This window comes from Monopterus albus, unplaced genomic scaffold (genome assembly GCF_001952655.1).
Source record: "Monopterus albus unplaced genomic scaffold, M_albus_1.0 scaffold123.1, whole genome shotgun sequence".
Taxonomy (NCBI): domain Eukaryota; kingdom Metazoa; phylum Chordata; class Actinopteri; order Synbranchiformes; family Synbranchidae; genus Monopterus; species Monopterus albus.
Genome location: NW_018128003.1, coordinates 381,942 through 404,486, shown reverse-complemented (window position 1 = coordinate 404,486; position 22,545 = coordinate 381,942). Strand labels below are relative to the sequence as shown.

Sequence of the window (22,545 nt, the reverse complement as noted above, 5' to 3'; positions counted from 1 at the left end):
TGAATCATGTGATCATCTAAACATTTGCTGCTTAATTTGAAAGTAAGCATATAGATGATTTTCTTGTTTAATATTAGCATAATACCCTGTGTTTCTGTAGTTTGTATTCACTGATCTGTACAATGTGATTTGCTGACATGCAAGTTTGTGTCTTAAGGCTGAATTTTTTTATTATGAGAACCATTTTCAACACAACGCTGCACCTCCTTCTCTGTGAGTCTTGGTTCGTTCCTTTAAAATCAAAGCGCTGCGTTGCTGTGGCTCTGAGGATTGAACAGACTCCAGCGGAGCAGCCTTGGCTGAGGAAGGAGTGCTCATTTCTCCTCTCCTGCTGGTGGGAAAAGCACTGCTGGGTACTTTCCCCCAAAACTCAGCTCATGAAATAAACAAAGACACACCAAAGCTGATTATGGTTTTCTAAAGGGCTTTTCTTAGAGGGGTGGTTGTAATCCATCCTAATGTTCACTAAACAAATTGAATAATAATTTTTGGCATGGGGATATGGAATAAAGAAGGGGAGGTTTCAGAGTCACAGAGAGATGGAGGCATGCAGATCCTGGAAAAAGATTACACCCAATAACAGATTTCACCAAATGTCTTAAAAAAAACTCACACAGAGTCTATGAATATTCCTGTTTTATATCCATGTTTTTTTTCCTCTAACCTTCCTCAAAGCCATCCCTGAAGGAGCCTGATCGGCTCATGGTGCGAGTCTTCTCATCAAGTGACATGCAGGAGTTTCTCAGTCGGTTGTCACTGCAAGGGTCAAAGGAGATGTCCTGATTGGTCAGGCTGTTGTTGCGCAGACCAGCGAGGTTGATCTGACCTGCTGAGGTTGGGCTGGATGCTGCAAAAGTGATATGGGAAATGATATGAGCTGCAAGAAGGTATTGTTTTTATTAAATGTGAAGTCTATAAAATGTCAGAAAATGTGAAAACCCAAGCATCTAAATTTTTGCAACCACAAGTCTATCTACTCTGACTATTCATCCTCTCTGTCATAATATGACTAGAGGTTTGTGCTGATAAGAATTTCTTAGCAAGTTTTTTTTTTTTTTTTTTTTTTTTTTTTAGAAAAAAAAAACTTCACATTTAGCTTGATGACAGTGTATCTGATGGAAAGGCTGGTTTTTATAATAACTATGAAGCTGTTTCTGAAAGAGCCATAAAGAGCAAATGAAGCCCAAGTACAAAACCATGGAGTGCTGGGCTCTGGTGGTGTGTGGGACATGGGACGTACCAAGCTGTCCAAAGTTGAAGCGAGTGCCGGAGGGGGAGGTGAGGCTGGAGCCAGGGGAGAAAGGGGAGTTGCTAGCTGAGTCCTGCAGCCCGCTGGTGGAGTGGGAGCGCAGCCAGTCACGGGCCTCCTCATGGCCTCGCAGCTGTGGGGAAGGGCCATACCTAGAGAGAGTAAAAGAAAAGTGGACATTTTAAGTAGAAGCAGAGACATAAAGTAGAATGAGTGCAACATGGATTCTGTGTGATATTCTGATTTTTCTGTCTTTTCTCAATCACTGAGGTGGATTTTTACTCTCAAGCAGCCAGATTAGTAGCTGGGATCATCAGCTGAACCAGACACTAAAAAAATTAATTACAACAGTATAAACGGAGGCTGACTCAACTGCAAGCAACAGAAACTGGGGGGAAAAAAGCAGAAGCCAAAGGATCTTTGACAACCCAAATCAATCCTACTACAGCATAGCACAGTGATAGCTCTGTACAACAAAGTGACATGCCTCTTCACAGAAGCACAACACAACACGTGCCAAATAAAAACTTCAGAAGCATTTTTAAAAGCGTGAGCACAAGCCTCGAAGGATGAATGCAGACACAGAAAAAAAAAGACAAACAGAAGACAGTTTGGTGAACCAGTGTGCAAAAGCGCAACATGTCCAGCAGCAAGTCAAGTCAGTACCTGAGTCCCTTCTTAGGTAGAGTGTTTCTACCACAGTGTGGCCCGCTGTGGGAGAGAAACACTTCAGAAGAGGAAAAACGAAAACATGTGGCTGCATCTCTAAAAGACTATATTACTGTTAACCTGTACAGATATTTTTTCAACACTACTGCATCCTAACTTATACAGTGTAAAACACTGTCTCACCAAACATTTTTCTTTTATTCAGTCCAAAAATGTCCTCCTTCATAAAAATGAAAAAAATCTGCCTCTCCCAAAATAAGAAAGGCTGAGAAATATTAAAAATATTCCATAAGATTGAGAGGTTTTTGCAGTGTAAATCAACAGTAAACATCCTGTGCTCGTGCTATTGGGTAAATCTGCACATATTAAATCTACCACAAGGTGGCAGTATGTCAGCATCCACACAAGACAACCTTATATTACAGTAACACTCTCTCACAAATTTCCTCATACAGGAGTTATAGGTGCTAAAAAAAAAAAAAAAAAAATCAAACTGCCACACAGAGTGATACAAAAAAACAACAACAACAAGCTGCCACACAGGGGTAGTCTCTAAAGTACTTCGTGATGCTCTCTGTGCAGCAGCAGGTGGTGGCTTAGCAGGAACCTCCACAGCTGTTTCACCAGAAGCCTAAGACTACATACAGGTACATTTACCTGTCTTGCTTCCGAGGTAGTGTGTTTCGGCTGAATATAGGGCTAGCGGAGGGGGAGGAAAGGGGACTGATGGAAGACAGGAAGGAAACGCACAACAGACAGAGGAAAAAGAGGGTTTTAGAGAATAAAGTAGATGAGGAAATCCACAATAGAATTCAACTTTAACATCATTCACCAATGAACTTAAGAAGACAACTGAGTGAGGAGGGTGATGTCATAGCCCCAAAGCTCTGAGTCCAAATGCTATTAGGTTTCCTCTGAGACATTCCTGTCACATTACACAGTTAACCTGTCATGATGGAATCCGCTACAGTGTCCACAATTACTGTATAATCGACTGAAGATGCCATGAGATTTTGCTTCTCTGCTCGAGCACAAACAGAACAACAGACAAAAAGTGGCACCTCACCACGATGGCTGCTTTGTGCATTGTCTCGGCTTTTTAAAATGAATTAACGTCAGATCTGGGCAGAATTTTAACATGGTCAGCAATGGTGAAAAAAATATTTAATATTTATCCTTTGCTTAAGTGAAAGATTTAAAAAAAAACTCCACTACAAGTAAACATCCTGCTTTCAAAAACTGATGTTGAACTGAAATATGACAAAAAAAATGCTATACTTATGTATGACAAGTAAAAGTACTCATTGTGCAGAGTGACTGTTTTCAAAGCATGTATACACATACATATACCATTTGATTATTGTCACTGATGCTTTAACATGTAAGCAGTAATAGGTAAATTATTTTTTCAACTTTTTTCAACCCTTGGGTTATTTACACCTGTGACAAAGAATAATATTTTATAAACTTAACATGTTTTCTATCTAAAATGTTATCCTACAAAATGACTAGACTCGACAATATTTACTGCTGAACTGCAATAAATTCGAAGTATTATGCAACACGATGTAACTTCTGAAAGAAGAAATAGAGCATTCAATATTTTATAAATGAAAACTTGCAATCATAAGCATTAAAATTTCTTGCTCAGTTCACCACATGCACAGGCTTTGCTAGCACAGTCTTACTTGGTCTGGTATGACATGTAGCATATGGTGGCTAATGTTAGCAAGCTTTAGACAGATATTGCCATGGAGCTAACATTAGTTTGCTCATTTTAGTGATTTTTTTTTTGTGCTACTGTCACACTGCATTTTAGCATTGTGTGTTACCCTACAATACTTGTTGCCACATCGGTTGTTCAATTTAGACACAAATTAACAGATTGTGTGTATATTATCTGGAAAAAACTTGCATACCATAATAATGAAGGCAAGATGCAAGCCAGAAAACCAAACGCGTTTCTTTGTTTGCTTGTTTTTAAATGCATGACCCAAACATTCCCCACTTTTGTGTGTCCTCACCTCTCAGACATGCCAGTCTTGACACTGCTGGTGCGGCCCAGTGCGGACAGAGTGTCCTCTTTGTGGGTCCCATGGCCACCGCCACCTCCAGTGCTGCCCAGGCTCATGTCGATTGACTCGCTGCTGGTGTGCATGCTGCTGACTGAGGGGTAGCCCACACTGCCCATCCCACCATGCCCCCCCAGCGTGCCCTCCCTGCTATGGGCAGAGGAGGTGCTGAACGTGGTGCCCCACGTCAGACTGTTGGAGGGGCCAGTGGAGGAGTAGGCTGAGCTGGGACTGGAGGCCTGTGGAGGGGATGAAAGGATATCGTTTTCAATATCAGTCTGTGTATTCGAGTGCAGAAACAACAAGTGAATTAAGCACTTTATACAGTTACTGGACATGATTAATTTTATGTGCGAAATTCCTATAAAACCATCATAATAGTGAGAATTTGCTGTTTTTCCTCATCTTTATGTTAAATAAATGCATATGTGTTTTGGACAGTCAGTTGAACCAAACAATGAGTGTAAAGATATTACCCTAAACTTTGGGAAACTCTAATTGTGATGTTTTACTGGTTTCTGACTTTAAAAAGATAATATGAATAATAAAAAGACATTTAATCATTGAAATGAAAACACTCATAGCCCTGATCAATTCTTTTTTCCCCCCGCAAATGTGCCTGCCTTGAAAAACAGTGAGTCACGTTATGATTCATAACAAATCTGATAAAGCCTTATGAATCATGTGAGAACATGAGGGCAAGTTCTTGACTGAGCATGCTCACACGTCTTGGTTCTGCTTCAGTATGTAACCTACAGTTAAACAAGTGTCTACACTGCCCATCTGTACTCCCAATGAACACAGTCATTAGCATTTCAAGATGATCAGGAGGTTTGTGGCATTAGTCAGGTGAGAATAAAACCATCTTTGTGTCAGCAAAGCCTATAAACAGCTTCCCACTGTACTTAGTCAACCCTAAGCTCAAATGTATGTATATGATCATATTTCATCTTAAAGCTACAATATGTAACTAAAGGTAGCACTAGCAAGATACTCCAAATCACTCTGCCCAGCGCTCCCTCTCCCTTCTCTACTATGCTTTATCACACTCCGCCACGCTCTGCCCAGCTCTTCAGATATCTGTTGTAATGAAATTACAATAAATGAGAATGCAACAAACCTTACTGATCAAGCAGAAATAATTGAAAATCTCTGATTAGTCAGAGAGGTCAATCTCACTCAAAACCTTTTAGAAGCCAATATCTCTGCACTGCTGCCAGTGCTGTTCAATGAGTCTGGGTCACAGGAGGCTTCGACAGCACCTCTCCACATTAAGATCAAGTTTTTGAGCAGATTTCTACAACAGAAATATTTGAAAGAAGTTGCATACTGTAGCTTTAAACCCAAATTTTACCTTTATTGCCTGTAACATCAGCATGCTAACATACCCAAATTTTACCTTTATTGCCTGTAAGATCAGCATGCTAACATACTCACAATGATTATGCTAACATACTGATATTGAGCAGGCATTATCTGAGTTTATTGTGTTAGTGTGCTAACATTTGCTAATTAGCATGAAACACAATGTAGAAAGGTGTGTCTGTGGACTGCAAGGCAGGTGAAATGCACAGAGGTGTAACATGATTTGTCCAGTTATGCCCCTAAACCCTCCTTCAAACTTCAACCTGCTACAGGGGGGCATTACTTCTAATAGGAGCCATATCTGGTAGGCATAACTTGTAGGGACATAACAGGGGAGGGGCATAACTGAATGCACAGTTTTATGGCCTAACACATAAACAAACAAACAAAAAAAAAACAACAAAAACAAGTAGGATTCATCCTCTAGGCACAATAAATTTCTGTACAACATTTCATCACACTCCCTAATTGTCAAGATATTTCAGTCTGGATCAAGGAAGTGGACTGAGCAACAAACTAACGTTGCCATTTCTGGATCAACACTTATCACATGGCTAAAAAGAACTTGAATGCAACTCCAAAATCAATTTGAAAAAAAAAAATACTTGGCCTCTTTTCATGGTAAATGGTGGGTGGTGGGCAGTTGGAGACTGTGTGCAGCTAAAAATAACATCATAGCTTATGAGTAAAAGGCTGGTCCCATGACAGTTCTAAAATAAAACAGGCTACTTTGGTGATTTTAAAGGAAAGGTAGAAGAGAAGATGTATGACTCTAAAAGCACAAGAATAAACATGATTTAACATTTAAAGCTTCATCATACAGTTTACACAGTAGCCTACAGTGCATAGTGAAGTTTTACCTTGGAAAATCACAGATTAATAATCTTCCAGGAGCTCACTGCTGATTTTAACATCCATGTTATTTGTTCACTAACACACAATCCACTCTCTCCATTATTTTACTCTATGTGCTCACCTGCTCGCTGCCCAGCGTCCCCATCCCCGATCCCAGCGCTCTCCCTGCAAACAGGGGGCTGCTGGTCTCGCTGTCCACACCTCCCAGCCCTCCATCAGGGGACTCTAGCACTGTAGTCACATGGTTCATGGTAGCGTGGGGGTTAGAGATAACAGTAGAGTTCTTCATGTTTTCAACTGTGGTGACCGAAGTTTGTTTATTGGGCTTGCCACCAAACAATCTGGGGAAAATCAGGGAGGAAAGGAAGGATGCAAAAGAGAGGACTTTAAAATGTCACCAATTTCTGACATTATAATGAATCATAGGATAAATTAATAAAATGAGCATAATGACAGAAGAAAAGGAATGCGAGAGCTACAGTATATGGATTTCTATGAAAAAGTGGAACATTGCCTTTTTAACGACCTTTAATGGGAATGTCTCATATAGGAGATACATCTCATTGATTACCCTCTACATCTATTTTTAGATTTAGTTTTGAAGTTGCTCAAAGCAAAGTTTCCTTTTGTAAAAGTGGAAACTTTAGCCTGATGGCAGGATAAGAAAGGCTTGGGGCAGCGGGGATGTCACCAAAATCATTACGCTTCATCCTCCCAGGAATAATACCAGCAAATTTCATGTAAATATTCGTGGCTGAATCAGGTAGAGTAAATGCTTAGATCTATTCAAGGCCAACACAGAACTCATTTCTGGTTCTCTGCTAGTCCTGAGCTCAGTGGCAGGCTGTGATGACTGTATCCGTGATGGATGATAACAGCAGCACACAGCCTCTTTGAAGCGTTATCAGTCCCTCACATTAATGAGGGCAGATCGCTGAGGTAAGACTCAGCTCCTATTACCCTGCACCCTATTACCCCTACCCCCACCGCCAAGGCTGCGGCTTGGCAGCTGAACAGCCCAGCTCATGGCCTACATTAACAATGGTCTGATTTAACCTCACTGACAGTGTATGTGTGTGAAACAAGCCCATACATGTGATCCTTACTGACTACTGCTTATCATTTACAGTGACTGAGTTATTACTGTCTTTTAAAATGGTCTTTTGTGTGCGTGCTATATGTGGGTAAAGTCAAGCCCATATAAGAGGGCCCCACTCAGTGTGGCTCATCAGTTAGCCATCACTATGTCTGCAGGATTACTGACATAACAGTGATGCTCTGTAAGAGGGTGTGTGTGCTCACCTGCGTAGTGTAGGTGAGGAAACCTGTTGTCTTCCTGTCAGAGGAACAGTTGCTGCTCCTCCACCCTGCATTACAGCTGCACTCCTCAGGTTATCAATTTCAGATACGCCCTTCTCCCGATCTGTCTGATTGGCCAGCAAGCCCCCTGAACCACTGGCCTTGGTGATGTTGATTGAATTTTTACTGTGAGATGTGACAGACAGTACAGCGGCTTCGATGCTGCTGGTAGATGAACGGTTCCCACTGCGGGTGGCAGCTCCTGAGCGGCTGGGTCTGGGCAGGCTGCGATACTGCAGCGTAGAGCGGGCGCTCATGGGGAGGAAGCTATCATCGTGGTGACCCAGTGCTGATCCTCCATCCTGCCCACCAGGCTTCAGGCCTCCTGCCAGTGAGCGTGTTCCAGATTTTGGCATCTTCCCCAGGGTGGCTGAACCACTGGTGATGGTGGCACCGCTGGCAGTAACCATGGTTACCATTCCAGGACCTTGCTTCTTGAAGCCAAAGGTGCTGGTTGGGGTGCGCGAGGCAAGTGTGTGCGTCTGGGAGTAGGGGTCTGAGACAGTGTGTGTGAGGGTGCTTGTTGTCGGTGTTCGGCTGGTGGGAATTGAATGTTTCTTTGCTTCATCGCCACTGCTGCGTCCTGCATCCGAAGGCGAGCGGTGAAGGCCGTTAGAACGAGGAGAGACGTGTCCTTTTTCTGACACCTTGACATCATCTGTCTTACCTGCAGGAGACACAGAGGGAGACATCAGCCAGGTGTGTGGGTGCACACAGTTTCATACTGAAGATCACACGATCAACTGTGACTCATCCTGACTTCTACGTTGGTTACATGTTGTTCTCTGAATTGATTGTGAAATTCTCCTGCTTACTTTTGCTGTAAAGCCTAGAGAGGTCTTGCCCCAAGGTGTATTTCTGACCTTATGCCCCCTACTGCTCCCTGAGATCCTCAGAAACCTCTCTTATCACTGTTCCAAATCCCAAACTTCGATAAAAAAAAGTGATAGAGCCTTTGAGCTTTGACTTATTAATTATGTATTTGGGGTTTTATATGTCATAAGTCAGTTTTATTGGCCAACTATGTCATGCATACAAGGAATCTGTCTTTGGCACAGAGGCTCTGTGTGCTTTGGCATCAGGCAGAATACAACAACAGACAACAGAGTAGAGCAATCAGGAGTAGAGGGGAGGGAGGGAGAAGGAGGAGGAGAGGCAGTGTTCATAAATATTATAATCATATATACAGTTTGAGCTATCATACCGGTGCATGAGGTGGGCTCTCTCTACAGTTTATTGCACTACGGACTTGCTACTGCAATCTTGTTATTCAACTGGGCTTTTATTCAACTGCTTTATTCACTCAGATCTTCTGTGCCTTATCTGTTTTTACCGTTTTTCTTGTAAAGGTTTGTGCAACTGTATTTTAAAAAGTGAAAGTAATTATCTTTTTTTTTTATTATTTGTGATGTGTATTACCTGAACTGTGGGTCTTGAGGCCAACAGAGCCCAAGGAGCTTGTGCTACTGGTGCTTTTAGTCCGGGGGGATGTCACCCCCACCTGAGTACTCATGCCTCTCCTCCAAGAACCCGTGTGGGACACGGAGGGGGTCTTCCTTCCTGAGCCACCCTTGTCAGACTCATCAGAGATATCGGAGGGGTTTCGGCGGCTCCACTTGGAGCCTGGCTCCATTCTGACCCCACTGTCTGACCCACCGTCTGGCCTCTTCACCTCATCCCCTGACCAGGCTTGGTGCACCACTGCGGAGGCCGAATGTTTCTCTGCATCCGTCACAGGCTGGAAACACACACAAACACACAGCACGTCAGATCAAAAAGGGTTTTTTATGAGACCTTGCTAAGTGCCTCTAAACATCACTCCATCTTACAGAAGGACAACAACCATCATGCTGGGTAATCCTCCCTGTATTCACACCACTGTCACCGTTACAATTTCTCAGGAAGCTATTTGACCGCATCAGGGCCTGATCAGAAAGTGTTCTCCTAATGTGAGAGGCGTTTTGCTGCTTTTGCTTTGCTCAGCATCTCATAAAGAAATTACATGATTTAAAGTTTTCAGGTGTCTGAATAGCAAATATTAAAACTATGGAAGCTTTCTCAGAAGAAAGACATTTGAATATTTTTCTTTTAATGCTGTAAAAAAAACATTGCTAACTATAAGCCTCTTAAGAGCAACAATATATATATAGACAGAGAGAGAGAGATGTACTGTATATATCATTACTGAGTTTATCCTCCTGAGTTTTGTCCTGTGTATTATCCTACCTGTCTTCAGCAAATTGCCATTATCACATCATCCATCATCTGCATTTGGGTTCTTCAAACTAAAATCTCAACAAACACTGTGAATTACAGCTGTTTGAGGAATGACAGGCATCTAGTGAGTTGATTCCGTTTATCTGCTACAAAAATGCAGCGAACTGCTCTGACCTTTATAAAACCACATTCCAGTCAATGTGTGTTATTACCAGAGGACAGATGAGGCAGACTTTATTAACCTACACTGTCAGAGTATGTCTACTGAGAGAAAGGCCCCTTTGTGTGCGCCTTTGTTTTTTCTTTGGCACCTCAACCTCAACCTCTGCAGCAATAATGGGAACACAAGTTGCTTCACCATCAATCACAATATATGTGTGTGTGAGACATACACGTGAGTCAGCTGACAAAATTATCATATCAAGGATCACCTTACTGAATGGTAGGGACTCTTAATACTCTTAATCAGTGTTTAATCATTTGAGGCCACCGTCAGAATCAGCTTTAGCTTTGTGAGCTCACAGCTATGCCACCCAGACATAATCTCACATTCTTCTCTGAATGTAGAGGAATGCTGGGACAGACATGGCACAGTCCACCATAAACCATACTGTATGCTCATGCTGCTGCTACTACTATCTTTGAACCACTGGTTGCTAGATACCATACTCACCACTGTGAGTTATATGGATAAGCCCAATGGTCACTCACTAGCATCTAAAAAGGCATCAACATACCTGTGTCTTCATCTATATAAGGCCTTGCTGTCAAAGCTGCAGAGATATTTAACATCCTTAATTATTACACCAGATCACAGGAGAGATTGGATTTAAAATTTTCTAATACCAGCTCTGGACTGGGGCAAACTGGTTTCCAGTACTATGCACCAGACTTTGGAATGATCTGCAACACAGCTTGAAGTTAGAGACACTCATTCCTCTGAAATACTCTATAACTCTACAAGCTTAAACTTCTAATAATGTCTGTGACTCAATCAATGTGGCTCTGTGTGTGCGTGATGGTTGTTTCGAGTGTCTTCTTGTAATGCTGTGCACATGTAGTCTGTTCACAAGTCTCAACTCATGCTGCCTTCAAGAGGTCATATTTTTTAAATAGAAAATTATAGAAGGTTGAAGGGTTTATGGTTGCTGCGTGTCATGTTGAGATGTCAGTGTTGTTCAAATGCATTCTTCTCCTGAACACCAGAAATAAGGCCCCTTTTGGAGGCACTAGAATATACCCTAAATAAAGTTACTGATGTTTGTGAGGCAACATGTTTAAGTGAGGAAATCTCTGGCTCTTCATGTTGGCATCTAGTAACTGACAGCAGGTAGTGATGATATGAAGCACTGATACCAGCAATATCAACCTGGGACAATAAACCACAAAAGGGATCATTAGGTTAGGCTTCTTCTGAATAAGGAAAATGACCCACTGTCATGATACAAGCAAATGAGGACCTGAACCCCTGGTACAATAATGTTTTCATGGAATTTCAAATCAAACCCGAATCTAGTATCAAGTTTACTTGGTACACCCAAATCCCCCTTTTTAAAGTTTTCGTTTATGAAAACAGCTTCTAACAATTTGAAACGGCAAAAATGATTTAAGTGCTAAAACCCAAACACTAATATTAAAAGAACTAAAACTGTTTTGTGTATTACATGTTTTAATAAATTAATACCTGAATGTTTTGCACATTACTCACATCTGAAATAGACATGGAGAAGAGATTTATGAGAGTTAAGTCATTTGCTGAGATTTATTCTACTATAAGCTCAATTAGTCCAGTTCCAATGTGAAACCAGCTCCAAAAAGGAACCTGCTATCCCAACCCCTAGCCCAGTCATAAAAAACATCTAGTATCATTCATGTGTGTGTGTGCGCAGGTTCACCTGTGTGCTGAGGCCCTTGCGCTGAGCCCCAGGCGTGTTGGCGTAGGAGGAGATGGAGGAGCTGGTGTTGATGTCATCGGTGTCGATGTTGTCGCTGATGCCGCTGCTCACAGAGCTGCTGTCATCCCAGCTGGACACACAAAAGACAGAGGACAAAGAAAGATTTAGTTCTCTTTTAACAATAACTGTTCCAAAGTGGCGATGATGGGCAGGTCGACTTGCTTCTTGTTTCATACATCTTTGAAGAGATGGGCACTAAAATTTACTAGCAGACAGTCGGTAAAGCCTAAAGACACAACAATGCTGCTGCCCTTCATCAGTCACTCCAAACTGCTTTTTAGAGCTGCAGTGAAGTTTTCGTTTTTGCAAACTAAGTGTGATATTTAAATGTCAATCATATTGGCTGTTAAGCATAGATGCATACACATCCTATATATAATATTATATATTATATTCAAGACAGCAAGTATAAAGTTGACTTTGTAGTTGTTTTCTGTTAAATGGACGCTGTTATATGAATAAAAAAGGAAAGTGTAATCCATTAACTGCAGTATTAAGTAGAAATAAAACTGCAAACAATAATTAGAGAAAGACTGATCCAGAGTCTCCGACTGCTTGATTGTTCTCTTCCTTTCTTCTCCACACACATACACATCAACAGGCTGAATGGGGTTGTCTATCATGCGAACAAAGGCCCGCCAAAGGGATGACATCATGGTGGGCTTGTGTGTCTGTGACTTGTTCAAACAGACCCATCTGAACACAGCAAACAGGCTGTGAGTTAATTCAGGAGATCTGTAAATATGTGTGTGCGTCTGTGTGTGTGTATCCTCCGGGCATCTGTGGGGGACAGGAAGCCCGGCCAGTTGGCAAACATCACTCTGAAAGGGCCAGAGGGTGGCTGATGGTGACGGGCAGCGCAGGGTCGACTGCACCAGAGGACAGACACGCACACAGAACTGGTGTTGTCAAGCTAGCGGTGCATTTTTATACTGTTCAGTAAAGACAGATGATACATTAAACCTGTTAAAGTCTCTTGTGTGGCAGCGTGAACACACCCACAGACAATAACCACTAATGACACACACTTTGTGGATGAACACTTAAGCTTTAAAGCAGCTGTACAGTCTTGCACCTTCTTGTCTTTTTATTGAGCACACCGATCATTTGCCATCACATCAACAAGGCAACAAAGATTATTTTCATTACTGATTAAGACAATGATTATTTGTTGCCACTAAGGTGATGAACTGTTTGAATATGAAATGCCCATCACCAGCTCTCCGAGCCAAAGACGATGTGTCCAGATTGTTTAGGACAGTTGTGCTACCTACAGTACAATCCAAAATGAAAGATATTCAGGTCATATAATATCAAACTGAAAGAAAAAGCAATGAATCCTCACATTTGAGACCCAGATCATGTTTGTAATTGATACATGACTTAATTAATTATCAAAATGACTAATCAGCAATTAGTTCACCAATAAACCAATTATTGACTCAATTTATTATGTCAGCTCTTTAATCACCATATTGTGTGAAAAGTTTTGCTACTAGCACGGTACCTGGTTTCTTTGATTCTGATTCCCTAAAACATTTGTTGGAGCAACATAAACTTTTTTCTACAAAATGTTTTTTTAACCAAAATATAAATGAAATAAACCATAATTCCAGAAGGAGTTCAGTTTAACAACATTTGACACTTGACAGTTTTTGATAATTGATGATACAGAACATTTCACTTGGTGCACACAAGAAGCACTGAAGCTCGATACCCAGTGATAAAGCTTTTCATTCATCCGTTAGATTTTCAGATAACACAGCAAGTCAGTGCAGAGCTTCTCACTCATCACCACCAGCACATGAACACATCATTACGTCTTAACAAACTAAACAAAAACAAAGAATGTTCACTGGCTGAAATCCCAGATTCTTATTCCCATCAAAACCTAATCAGCTGAGTGCTAAGCCGATTTCAAAACATTCACTCAACAGCTTTTTGAGCAACCTTGCTGATAGCCTGACAGAGACAGAGGGAAAACACTACTTCCTTCTGAATGCACCAGAAGAATGAATCAAACGGCAGCACTGAGGTTTAGCGATGAAAGCATCCAAGGAGCCGACAAGCCGAGGTGCCGAGACATGACCAGTGACCACAACAGTTTCAACTCATCTATACAACCACAAGGGAAAAGTCCCCCACATAACATACACTCAGAGAGAAAGAAAATAATGGGGACAGCCATGAAGGAACAGACATATACAAACCCACTTCTGAACATGCAAAGACATCATCACTCAGAGGACAAAGTTTCCTTCACACACTGGTGCATAGACACACACACACACACACACACACACGCATCTACCTGGTCAGGGTGCCTGTGCTGCCGTGGGAACTGGAGCGCTGAGGGAATATGCCAAGCTGCACAGAGAGCTTCATGACTCCATGCCACTGAGAGAGTTCACACAGCCAAAGGTCTGTCTCACTCTCTGCTTCTCTTTCTCATTGTCTCTCACCCTCTCCCTCTCTTGCCTGGCAGTGTTTCTAAGCTGAGCTCCTTTGTCACACATTGCACTGATGCTTCATCCCCTGGGCACTCTCTCTCTCTCTCTCTCTCTCTCTCTCTGCTTTAGACTAAGTGAGATAGAAACTATGGGGGGTGGGGGGACATGCACTGCTGCTGGTAACATGAGCGTCCCCGGAGATTGTTAACCACTTCACTGCTGCAGCTACATACAGTAGCACACTGAAACACAGGCATACACATACCCCAAGCCCTAAATAAGCCTAACAAGCATCAAACAGCAACACAAGTCAAAGCCATATGATCACAGACAAAGTGAAGGACAATCCTCACCCCACTGCTGCTTTACTGTGTGTTTCCCAGCTATGGTTTACATCTATGGTTGTCTCTGTATGCAAGACTGCAATTTCCCAGACAGATCCACCCTGACCAGCTGACAAGCCAGTGCTAATTAGAGATCAGGCCAAGCAGCAAAGCCCAGCCCACAGCCTCCTGCTGGCAAAGCAACCCACCAGTTAACAACCACTGAGCCCTTTACGGCCAATCACAGGACATGGAGAGATTAACCACAGGCTGGGAAAGTGTGCCCCAACTTCTGACTGGTAGAGTACCTTTAACAGTATGTAGTCATGTTCAAAGTTTTGGAATTTAGCAATTTTTGCTTCTACCACAATACACTGACAGTAAGTGGGATTTTGGTTGCAGTACTTAAAACAATGAAAAATTCATTTGGTGAACTGATCCTTTAAATGAAGTGGAGTGTGCAGTTAAAACTTCACCAGGATGACATAAGACTTCACTCTCTCACTCATTAAAGGGGCTAAAAGAACTGCGAACCGATCAGAGAGGAAGAAAGTGGAGGAGGAAAAGTGACCCAGATCAAGACATTCCAGGGAGAAACCTCGACTCTCACCAGGTCTTTTTAGAAATCTTTCTGGTCTCCCAAGGAGGTAAGAGTTCAGAGGTCAAACCTCCAAACTTTCCTTAAAGAGACAAAGAGAATGGGGGAAGTAATGAGACCAATGACAAAAGGCTTTCCTTGTGGGACAGCCAATAGGAGTGCCTTGGTAGTATCCTGAGAAAAAGGCCCTAGTTGTGTTTGTTTAACTTTTTTGTGTGTGTCCCTCAGGACTGCGGTTGGGTTGGTCTGTCAGCTGGCCTTCCAGCACTGTAACCCCCCCCCCTTCAGAAAAACCCATCTGACCCTGGCCCATGCACACAGGATGTGTGCTGCAGAAATACACACACAGACATGACAACAGAGCTGTGAAGCATAAGTAAGGGGATTTCCTGTGTTTGAGGGGCGATTGCTGCATCTGGATCATATAACCCCAAATCGCTATCTTTGTCCACACAGACAGACAGACAGACAGTGGGAGGAAGAGGGGAGGACTTACAATACAGCCGTTAAGGTTGGGAGGGGACACAGGTGACATCATGGACACCTGACAGGTACACAGACTGTACGGAGGAGTCCGTGAAGCGCATTCAGCTGAAACATAGCAGCGCCATCAGATACATGTCACGAAATATGGTTTGCATAATGACACAGCATGAAAAACAAGTATTTGGCTTGGATACAACATGATTATCAGTTTTTAGCTCTGCCTTGTTGATTGGGCTTGATACATTTTGATTTTTTTTTTTTTTATAAAAGCACCAATACAATAACTGATTTTCAATAACAATATTAAATGACACGTTTTTGGTACCTCACTTTGAGGAACAACAATAAGTTTCTTTGTAAATTTTTTTTATTTTTCATTTAACAAAAGAAGCCAAATGCTGTGTAAACATTAGCAGCAGCAAACAGTTGGGAATCTGGCAGTTGGTACATGACAGTTTTGGGAACACATCCAGTCCAAGTGATGATATGATCATAGCAGCTCATACTGTACAAAATACCCATTAGACACACAATACAGATTTTTTATACAATATGCAATCATCTAAATAACAGTGAGAGAGAACAGACAAGTGCAGAATTCATATGCAAATTAGACTACTAGTAGGAATGATTGGCACAGCCATTTTAACACAACAGAAAAACACAACAGGAGATATTTCTACAGGATGTGGAATGTTGTTCTGCCAGTTTCACCGTGTCACAGAGAAGGGCTTTCTTACATCAGTGCTCTGCTCTCTGCCTTAGGGTTCAGAAAGGTTCCAGAGACGGCTTTATCACTTTTCAATTATTAGAGCCAAAAAAAAAACCAAACACTTAAACCCGACTACCTTTGAAGGTCATCTTAATCAAAAGACTGTTTCTTATATTTTATGAAAAGTAACACTAGGAGGGTGAAGGAGGCAACAAAGTGGGACGGGACCTGGCACATTCCAGGCCAGAGCCCAGGAGCCGCATGGTACGAAAATGACACAGCTGTCCCTGCAGTGACAAGACTAGACTGGACAACACACTCAGGAATGTCTCCCTCTCTCTCTCTCTCTCCTGTGTCTGGTCCCATTGTCTCCTGTCTTGAGAAAACATCTACGATCTGCACTCAAAGAATTTATCAAAGCGTTTAGATCCCTCTGAATGCCTCTCTTTCACACAGGATTTCCTTTGACTTGTCTCTTTCTCTCTCTCTCTGTTTGATATGTAAACACACACTCCCTTAGTTTCGACCGGCTGACCAGGATCCACAGTAAACTCTTCATTTGTGATGACACTGAAGGCAGGCGCACAGCTTCACTGCGATGCATCCACTCAACAAAAAGCTATGTTTAAGACCACTGGGACAAACGTGGAATTTCTCACATGTATGCAGACACATTACTTACTTCAACACACACCACATACAAGCCAACCTATTGTCACCTCTGTGTTAGAATGAAACACAAGGCTGAAACTCCTGCCTCTACACTTGTGGTCTAAAATGGGTCAAATAAATAAAGACTTACCAGTTTGTTGTGGTACAGCTACAGCATAAAGGCACATTTTGCCTAGAATCTGTACTTTTTTAGGCTCATCTGGTTTGAAACCTTTAAAAGCGTCTCCAGATGACGGATGATAGTTTCAGGAGGTTCTTTTAACATCAAACCACATTTTCTCCACTTTACTCTTTGGTCTCTCTCTCTCTGTTTTTAACCACAGATCAGTTGTTTTTCCATCTGAATGTAATTTTTAATCACAGTGACAAAACATACATTAAATAAAGGTTTATTATTGTTAATATAAAAGAGCTGGTATTTAAATTAAGAAAGCTCTTGACTATTATTAGAATGCAGTGAAGTGTCATTCTAGGTAAATATATCAACACTAAGTTTTAAACACTTCATTCAGTGTAATCGGGAGCTGGGAAGTGCTGATACAAGTACTTACTGTATGTGATACTATAAGTCAGTATGGAATAAGAGAAATGTTTCAACCTTAAAACTAATTATCAGGCAATAAAATAAGAAAAATTCAATTGACATTGATATTGAACAGAAATTGAATAGACATTTTCCTATATAAATGGGACCATTAGGGACAAAATCTTAGCAGTATGTGGGTCTGTTGCCTGTTACATTTCAAGAGTCCATGACATGAAACCTCTGATGTGCAGACCTCTGTCCCCAGGCTTCGCCTACAGCTCACATAGTAAAATGTGCATAATCAAACCGTGGATAATCAATTTTATCCAGTTTTCATCACGGTCAACACGCCCATCCCACCACCCACAAAACCAAAACCATATGTAGACTTACAGAAAATACCAGTTATGGGAGTAATGGAGGATTAAACTTACCCAGTGCTCAACAAACCAGTCACTACAGATGAATTAAAGTCCAATAGGCTCTGCTCCTTTGCTCTACTTTCTCCATCTACTGGTAGCCTGGCTGAGACTACAGACCAGAGACAAGGGCCTCTGACCTCTGCATTTGCCTGCAGAAATTGCTGGTTCGGTGGCTATTCCAGCTGCCACCAAGACGTCCCGGTTTTGAATGCAACCCACAACCTTTGTCGCATAACTAGCTACTCTCTCTCTTTGGGCCAGTACTACTGCATTTCACTGCTATATGAAGCAAAAATTTGCAAGCAGCCAGTAAGCTCAAGAGAAAAGAACAGTGGATGCTAGAGCTACAGTGTTTAATATAGAAATAAGAATTTGTGGCAGAAAAACCCTTATTTACCTGAGTAAGAGCCCCACCCTCTTCAGTGTGTGTTTGCTAAGGTGTGCTTGTTAGAAGCCCAGAATGGGTGAAGAGGGTCTGCTGATATTGTATCTATGGCAACAAAAACCTCATTACTCTCGGGATCCTGTCTGTTTCTCTCTTCTCATAATAAACTTCTTAATTCTTCCCCATCAATTCTTTCTCCTTTCCTATTCATATAAATCAAGACTGTCAACAAACAGATTTTACACTCAAATATTACTGTTTTTAAAAGCTGGTGAGACCCTACCTTAAGCCAGAATGCTCAATAAATCAATAAAATGCCTGCTCACAGAAAATTCTTGTTGATTGGAAACAGGGGAAATCGTAATTTTCTTCCCTAAGACTTTTGTAGTTTAGGTGGATTAGTGTTCTGCAGCATCTGGGGTCTGTGGGTGTATGGAAGCATCGTCACCTTGGGATATTTGACCTTATAGTTGATATCCAATAGCTACAGACTCTGAGTCAGGCTGCTCCAGTGCACCCCAGGAGACCTCATCACACACGGCAGCAGAGCAGCATGAACTGGAAAGCATTTGTTGTATTTAGCATTCAAGGGGAGCCAAAGGCTGTGTGAGAGTTTAGATATCTATGAAAAAGCATTTGGCTTTATAAAATGTGTTGCGAGTATAAGTGAGTGTGCATACAGAAGATAAGGAGAAAGCTGACAATCGATAGGAGTGGCTGTTAAGTATGTCAGGTCAAATGTTTAGCACATTTTCCTCTGGGCCATTGTGTAGTGTTGGGAACATATATTTACAAAAATCTATTTTTTTCTTCTCTGACTTGAGGTCAATGATCTGCTCAGCTGTCTCAGCTTATATACAACTAAACTGCAACAGCTAATGAGTTCTTGTGGTACAGTAAACATAATCACCGGCTACATAATTTTAAGAGGCAACATTTTTAAATGAATAAAGCACTACTTTTATTAACAACAGGTGGTTAGGGTAATGTAAGTTGCTGTGTCTGACGTCACTGTCAACATTTTCTGCATGAAACCAGACCATGAGCTTTCTCTAACCCATATCCAAGTGCTGTGAGTGCCTAAACATAACCATACAAAAGTAGAAATTGTTATCATGGTACATTACCAACAAGGTTGCACACATTCAGCAAAGAAGGCAAGTAAATGGACATTTACTGGCCTTTCAACCAAAAAGTGAAACAAGCGTGTTGTTTTGTTTTTCTCAAGGTTTATGCAGTTCCATTCTATGTCTGCAGTTTGGTCCAGTAAACATTTTCAGTTTTTTTTATTTTTGTAATGTGGTGTCTGACACTAAGATAGCAATTTTATGAGGTCGGAGAGCAGCATTTGCTGTATTTAATCAACAAATGCACGACAATGTTTTGATGTAATGTCACACTGATGCACACACAATGCTACACTGAGATGTTAGGCTGTACGGGAAATACTCCAGATATTTTTGTAAAATATTTGGAATTATACCAAATAGAATCAAAAGAGGAAAGAATGAGAAGCATTTCGGTCATTTTGATGAAAGTATGTCCCCAAGAAAGGAGGAATTTGGTTCTAAACACACACACACAGCAGACTGGGACACAGATACTACAGGGTTAATGTTGAAGTAGACCTGATACAGCACCTGTGATCAGAAAAACAAATCGATGTTGTCTCCAAGCAGGCCATGACTGACCTGATAGGTCTGGGGAGTACAAGTACAGATGAAGCTGTGTTCCTGTGTGTTTATTATTATCATACAAATAGACTCCTGGCTCCACAGGGAACAGGATCACTGGCTCATGAAATGATAGCAACAGAGGGAGGGGAGGAGACTGATCCACTGATTATTATTGCAGTGAGAGCCCACGGGCAAACCACAACATTCAATCTGCTAAACCAGGGGAGCAGGTGGGGGGTGGGGGTTACAGGGAACAGACAGACAGGTAGAGGGCGAGACAGCGAGACAGGTGGAATGACAGCTGTTGTTAGTTGCTGAGAAGAGATAATGAAGGAGGGCAAACCTCTCTCTTTCTCCCCGAGGCCAACAGGGAACCTGCTCAAGTCCAGACAGGACAGATAACATACTGGGGCTTGGAGCATGTGTGTGTTAAGAGAAGAAGATGCTTCTAATACATACGCACACATGCAATCCTTCAGCCATGCTGGATTTCATACAGTGAACCATCAACAAAGATCAACATTCATCATACTTCCATACCACATAATGGGGGCAGACAAAATTATTTAATAATGTCTCATAATAATGTAAACATTTAATCAAATATAAACTTTAACACTGAAGTAACTTCAAAGTAAAATTGCAACTAGATCTGACATTAGTTACACAAGTTGAAAATGGAAGAAACCCATGTTTGTATTTATTTTAGTTTGTAGCCAGCTGTACTGTTGTATTACAGGCTGTGCAGACAGAAAACAACACTACATTATTAATCAAGGCTGCATAAGATGGGGACATTTGTTTCAGGTACCAGTAAGAAGATGAAATACAATCCACAAAGCCTGGTTGAGGTAACTGACTGTTTTTCTGATGCCTGCACTGCACAATGGCTTATAAAAAAAGAGAAGGGATTTTTATAACTCTCAAATGTTATCACAGTAGAATGTGGGCTTGCATGCATTTGGTTGGCCAGTGCAGTGTAGTTCAAGATGATGTCACATTGCATTGTGGGTAAAAGTTAAACCAGGCTCAGCCTTCATTCTGCTAGAACGTCATGAAAATAATTTACAAGGCTGGGTCTCTATTGGCAGTGTTAATGTCAGCCAACAGGTGGACTTAAAGTTTATTTGGCGAGTACCTCAGAAACACTAAGGCCTTTACAAAAGATATTAAATCTATAGTTAACAGATAATGAGGACAATGAAAGGTATTAGATGGCTGGCTGCTGACAAAGGCACCTGATGATGGGAGGCATATCTGTCAGTGGAAGCAGCTGTTTATACTGTGAGAAGCAGCACATGATGCCAACAGAACAGCAGTTGTATACAGAAGGTTAACAGAAAACACCTGTAATCTTCCCTGTTGGTTATTCCAGCATGAGAGAACTAGTGATGTCTGTAAATGCAGTGTGCCTCTCTTTGGTATACTCTGTGTTGTCATGCACAGTATGTCTCATGACATTAAGTGATTCTGCTCATAACAGTGTGTGTACCATATGAGTTTAGGTAGTTTTGAGTTGATCTAACTTCTTGAGTTGCTGTGGTCTTTTTTTTTTTTTACATTAACTCAGAGCAAACAAATAATATTGACTCTTTTCATTTTTACATGTTACCAAACAAAATGACATCTGTTTTCTGCACAATATTATCTTGGTGATGATCAGCACTTGGTCAGGTTTCTCGAATGTGTTCTTCATGATGCATACATAGCCTGTTTGTGTACAGACACAAGCAAGACAAATGTAGAGAAGAGGGATAGACCAATCAAAAAACATTAGTAGGATCCTGTAACCACCCTGCCACCTCATTATACTGATTTATACCCTTTTTATGTGAAAGCATCAGTCATGAGCCTCAAATCGAGTGGTCTGTGTAGCGGTTTCCTCTCTCTTGTTTGTGTCAAGTTCCCATTTGGAAAAGAGAAATGATATCTCCAGTGTCTCAGCGAGAAGGGGGGGCGGGGTCTCTCTACAGCTACAGCAGCCTCACACCACAAAGACCATTCCTTTGTCTACTTTACAAAGAGAATTCAAATCAGAAGACAGACTGTTATAAATTGCTTCCTCTTTCTCCGACCACAGAGATAAATGACTGGGATAAGTGTGCTCACAGACACACACTCACACACATATCCATACAGTGCTTCTAGTCTCTATTGTTTATTGCCTATTTACCCAGCTTCGCAGGTTCTGTTGTCGCGTGACTCAGTTTGTTCCTCTCTGGAATCCACGTGCTGCTTTACAAACATCCAACAGTTGGTAAAACTAGTTTTTGCACTTCCAACAGCCACCACTTCAGCTAATGATAGGACATGTAGTCTGGGTGGTTTTCAATCATCTCAATCTGTTCTCTATTATCTGAAACTGTTCAACACTATTTTTTCTAGCTGCATCCTTTATGCTCCAAGTTAGTCCAGGTTTGGTTTGATCTGAAGGGTTTTAGCATGAAAGCTTAATGGTTTTTGGACCTCAACTCTTTCAAGCTTGTGACCTCCTCATCAAGGGGTCATTAGGTTTTTTGCCCAAATGCCATGGTGACACCTAACACCTTTCCCT

At 41.6% G+C, this 22,545-nt stretch overlaps 1 protein-coding gene and 1 long non-coding RNA gene across 2 annotated transcripts in view; one reads left to right on the top strand and one right to left on the bottom strand.

Moving 5' to 3' along the window:
* Positions 1–22,545, bottom strand: part of nav2a (neuron navigator 2a) — a 192,786-nt gene that overhangs the window by 20,350 nt on the left and 149,891 nt on the right. The window contains exons 13-21 of the mRNA XM_020612326.1: positions 11,682–11,811; positions 8,989–9,307; positions 7,513–8,236; positions 6,332–6,551; positions 3,943–4,229; positions 2,576–2,641; positions 1,916–1,960; positions 1,241–1,401; positions 665–847 (exon numbers count right to left, since the gene is read on the bottom strand). Of these exons, the coding sequence (XP_020467982.1) occupies positions 665–847; positions 1,241–1,401; positions 1,916–1,960; positions 2,576–2,641; positions 3,943–4,229; positions 6,332–6,551; positions 7,513–8,236; positions 8,989–9,307; positions 11,682–11,811 (2,135 nt within the window). The remainder of the gene's footprint in view (positions 1–664; positions 848–1,240; positions 1,402–1,915; positions 1,961–2,575; positions 2,642–3,942; positions 4,230–6,331; positions 6,552–7,512; positions 8,237–8,988; positions 9,308–11,681; positions 11,812–22,545) is intronic.
* On the top strand, positions 14,568–15,806 carry LOC109967014 (uncharacterized). Its single transcript, XR_002275859.1, has 4 exons — positions 14,568–14,894; positions 15,029–15,161; positions 15,341–15,488; positions 15,569–15,806. It is a non-coding gene; the product is annotated as an uncharacterized LOC109967014 (long non-coding RNA).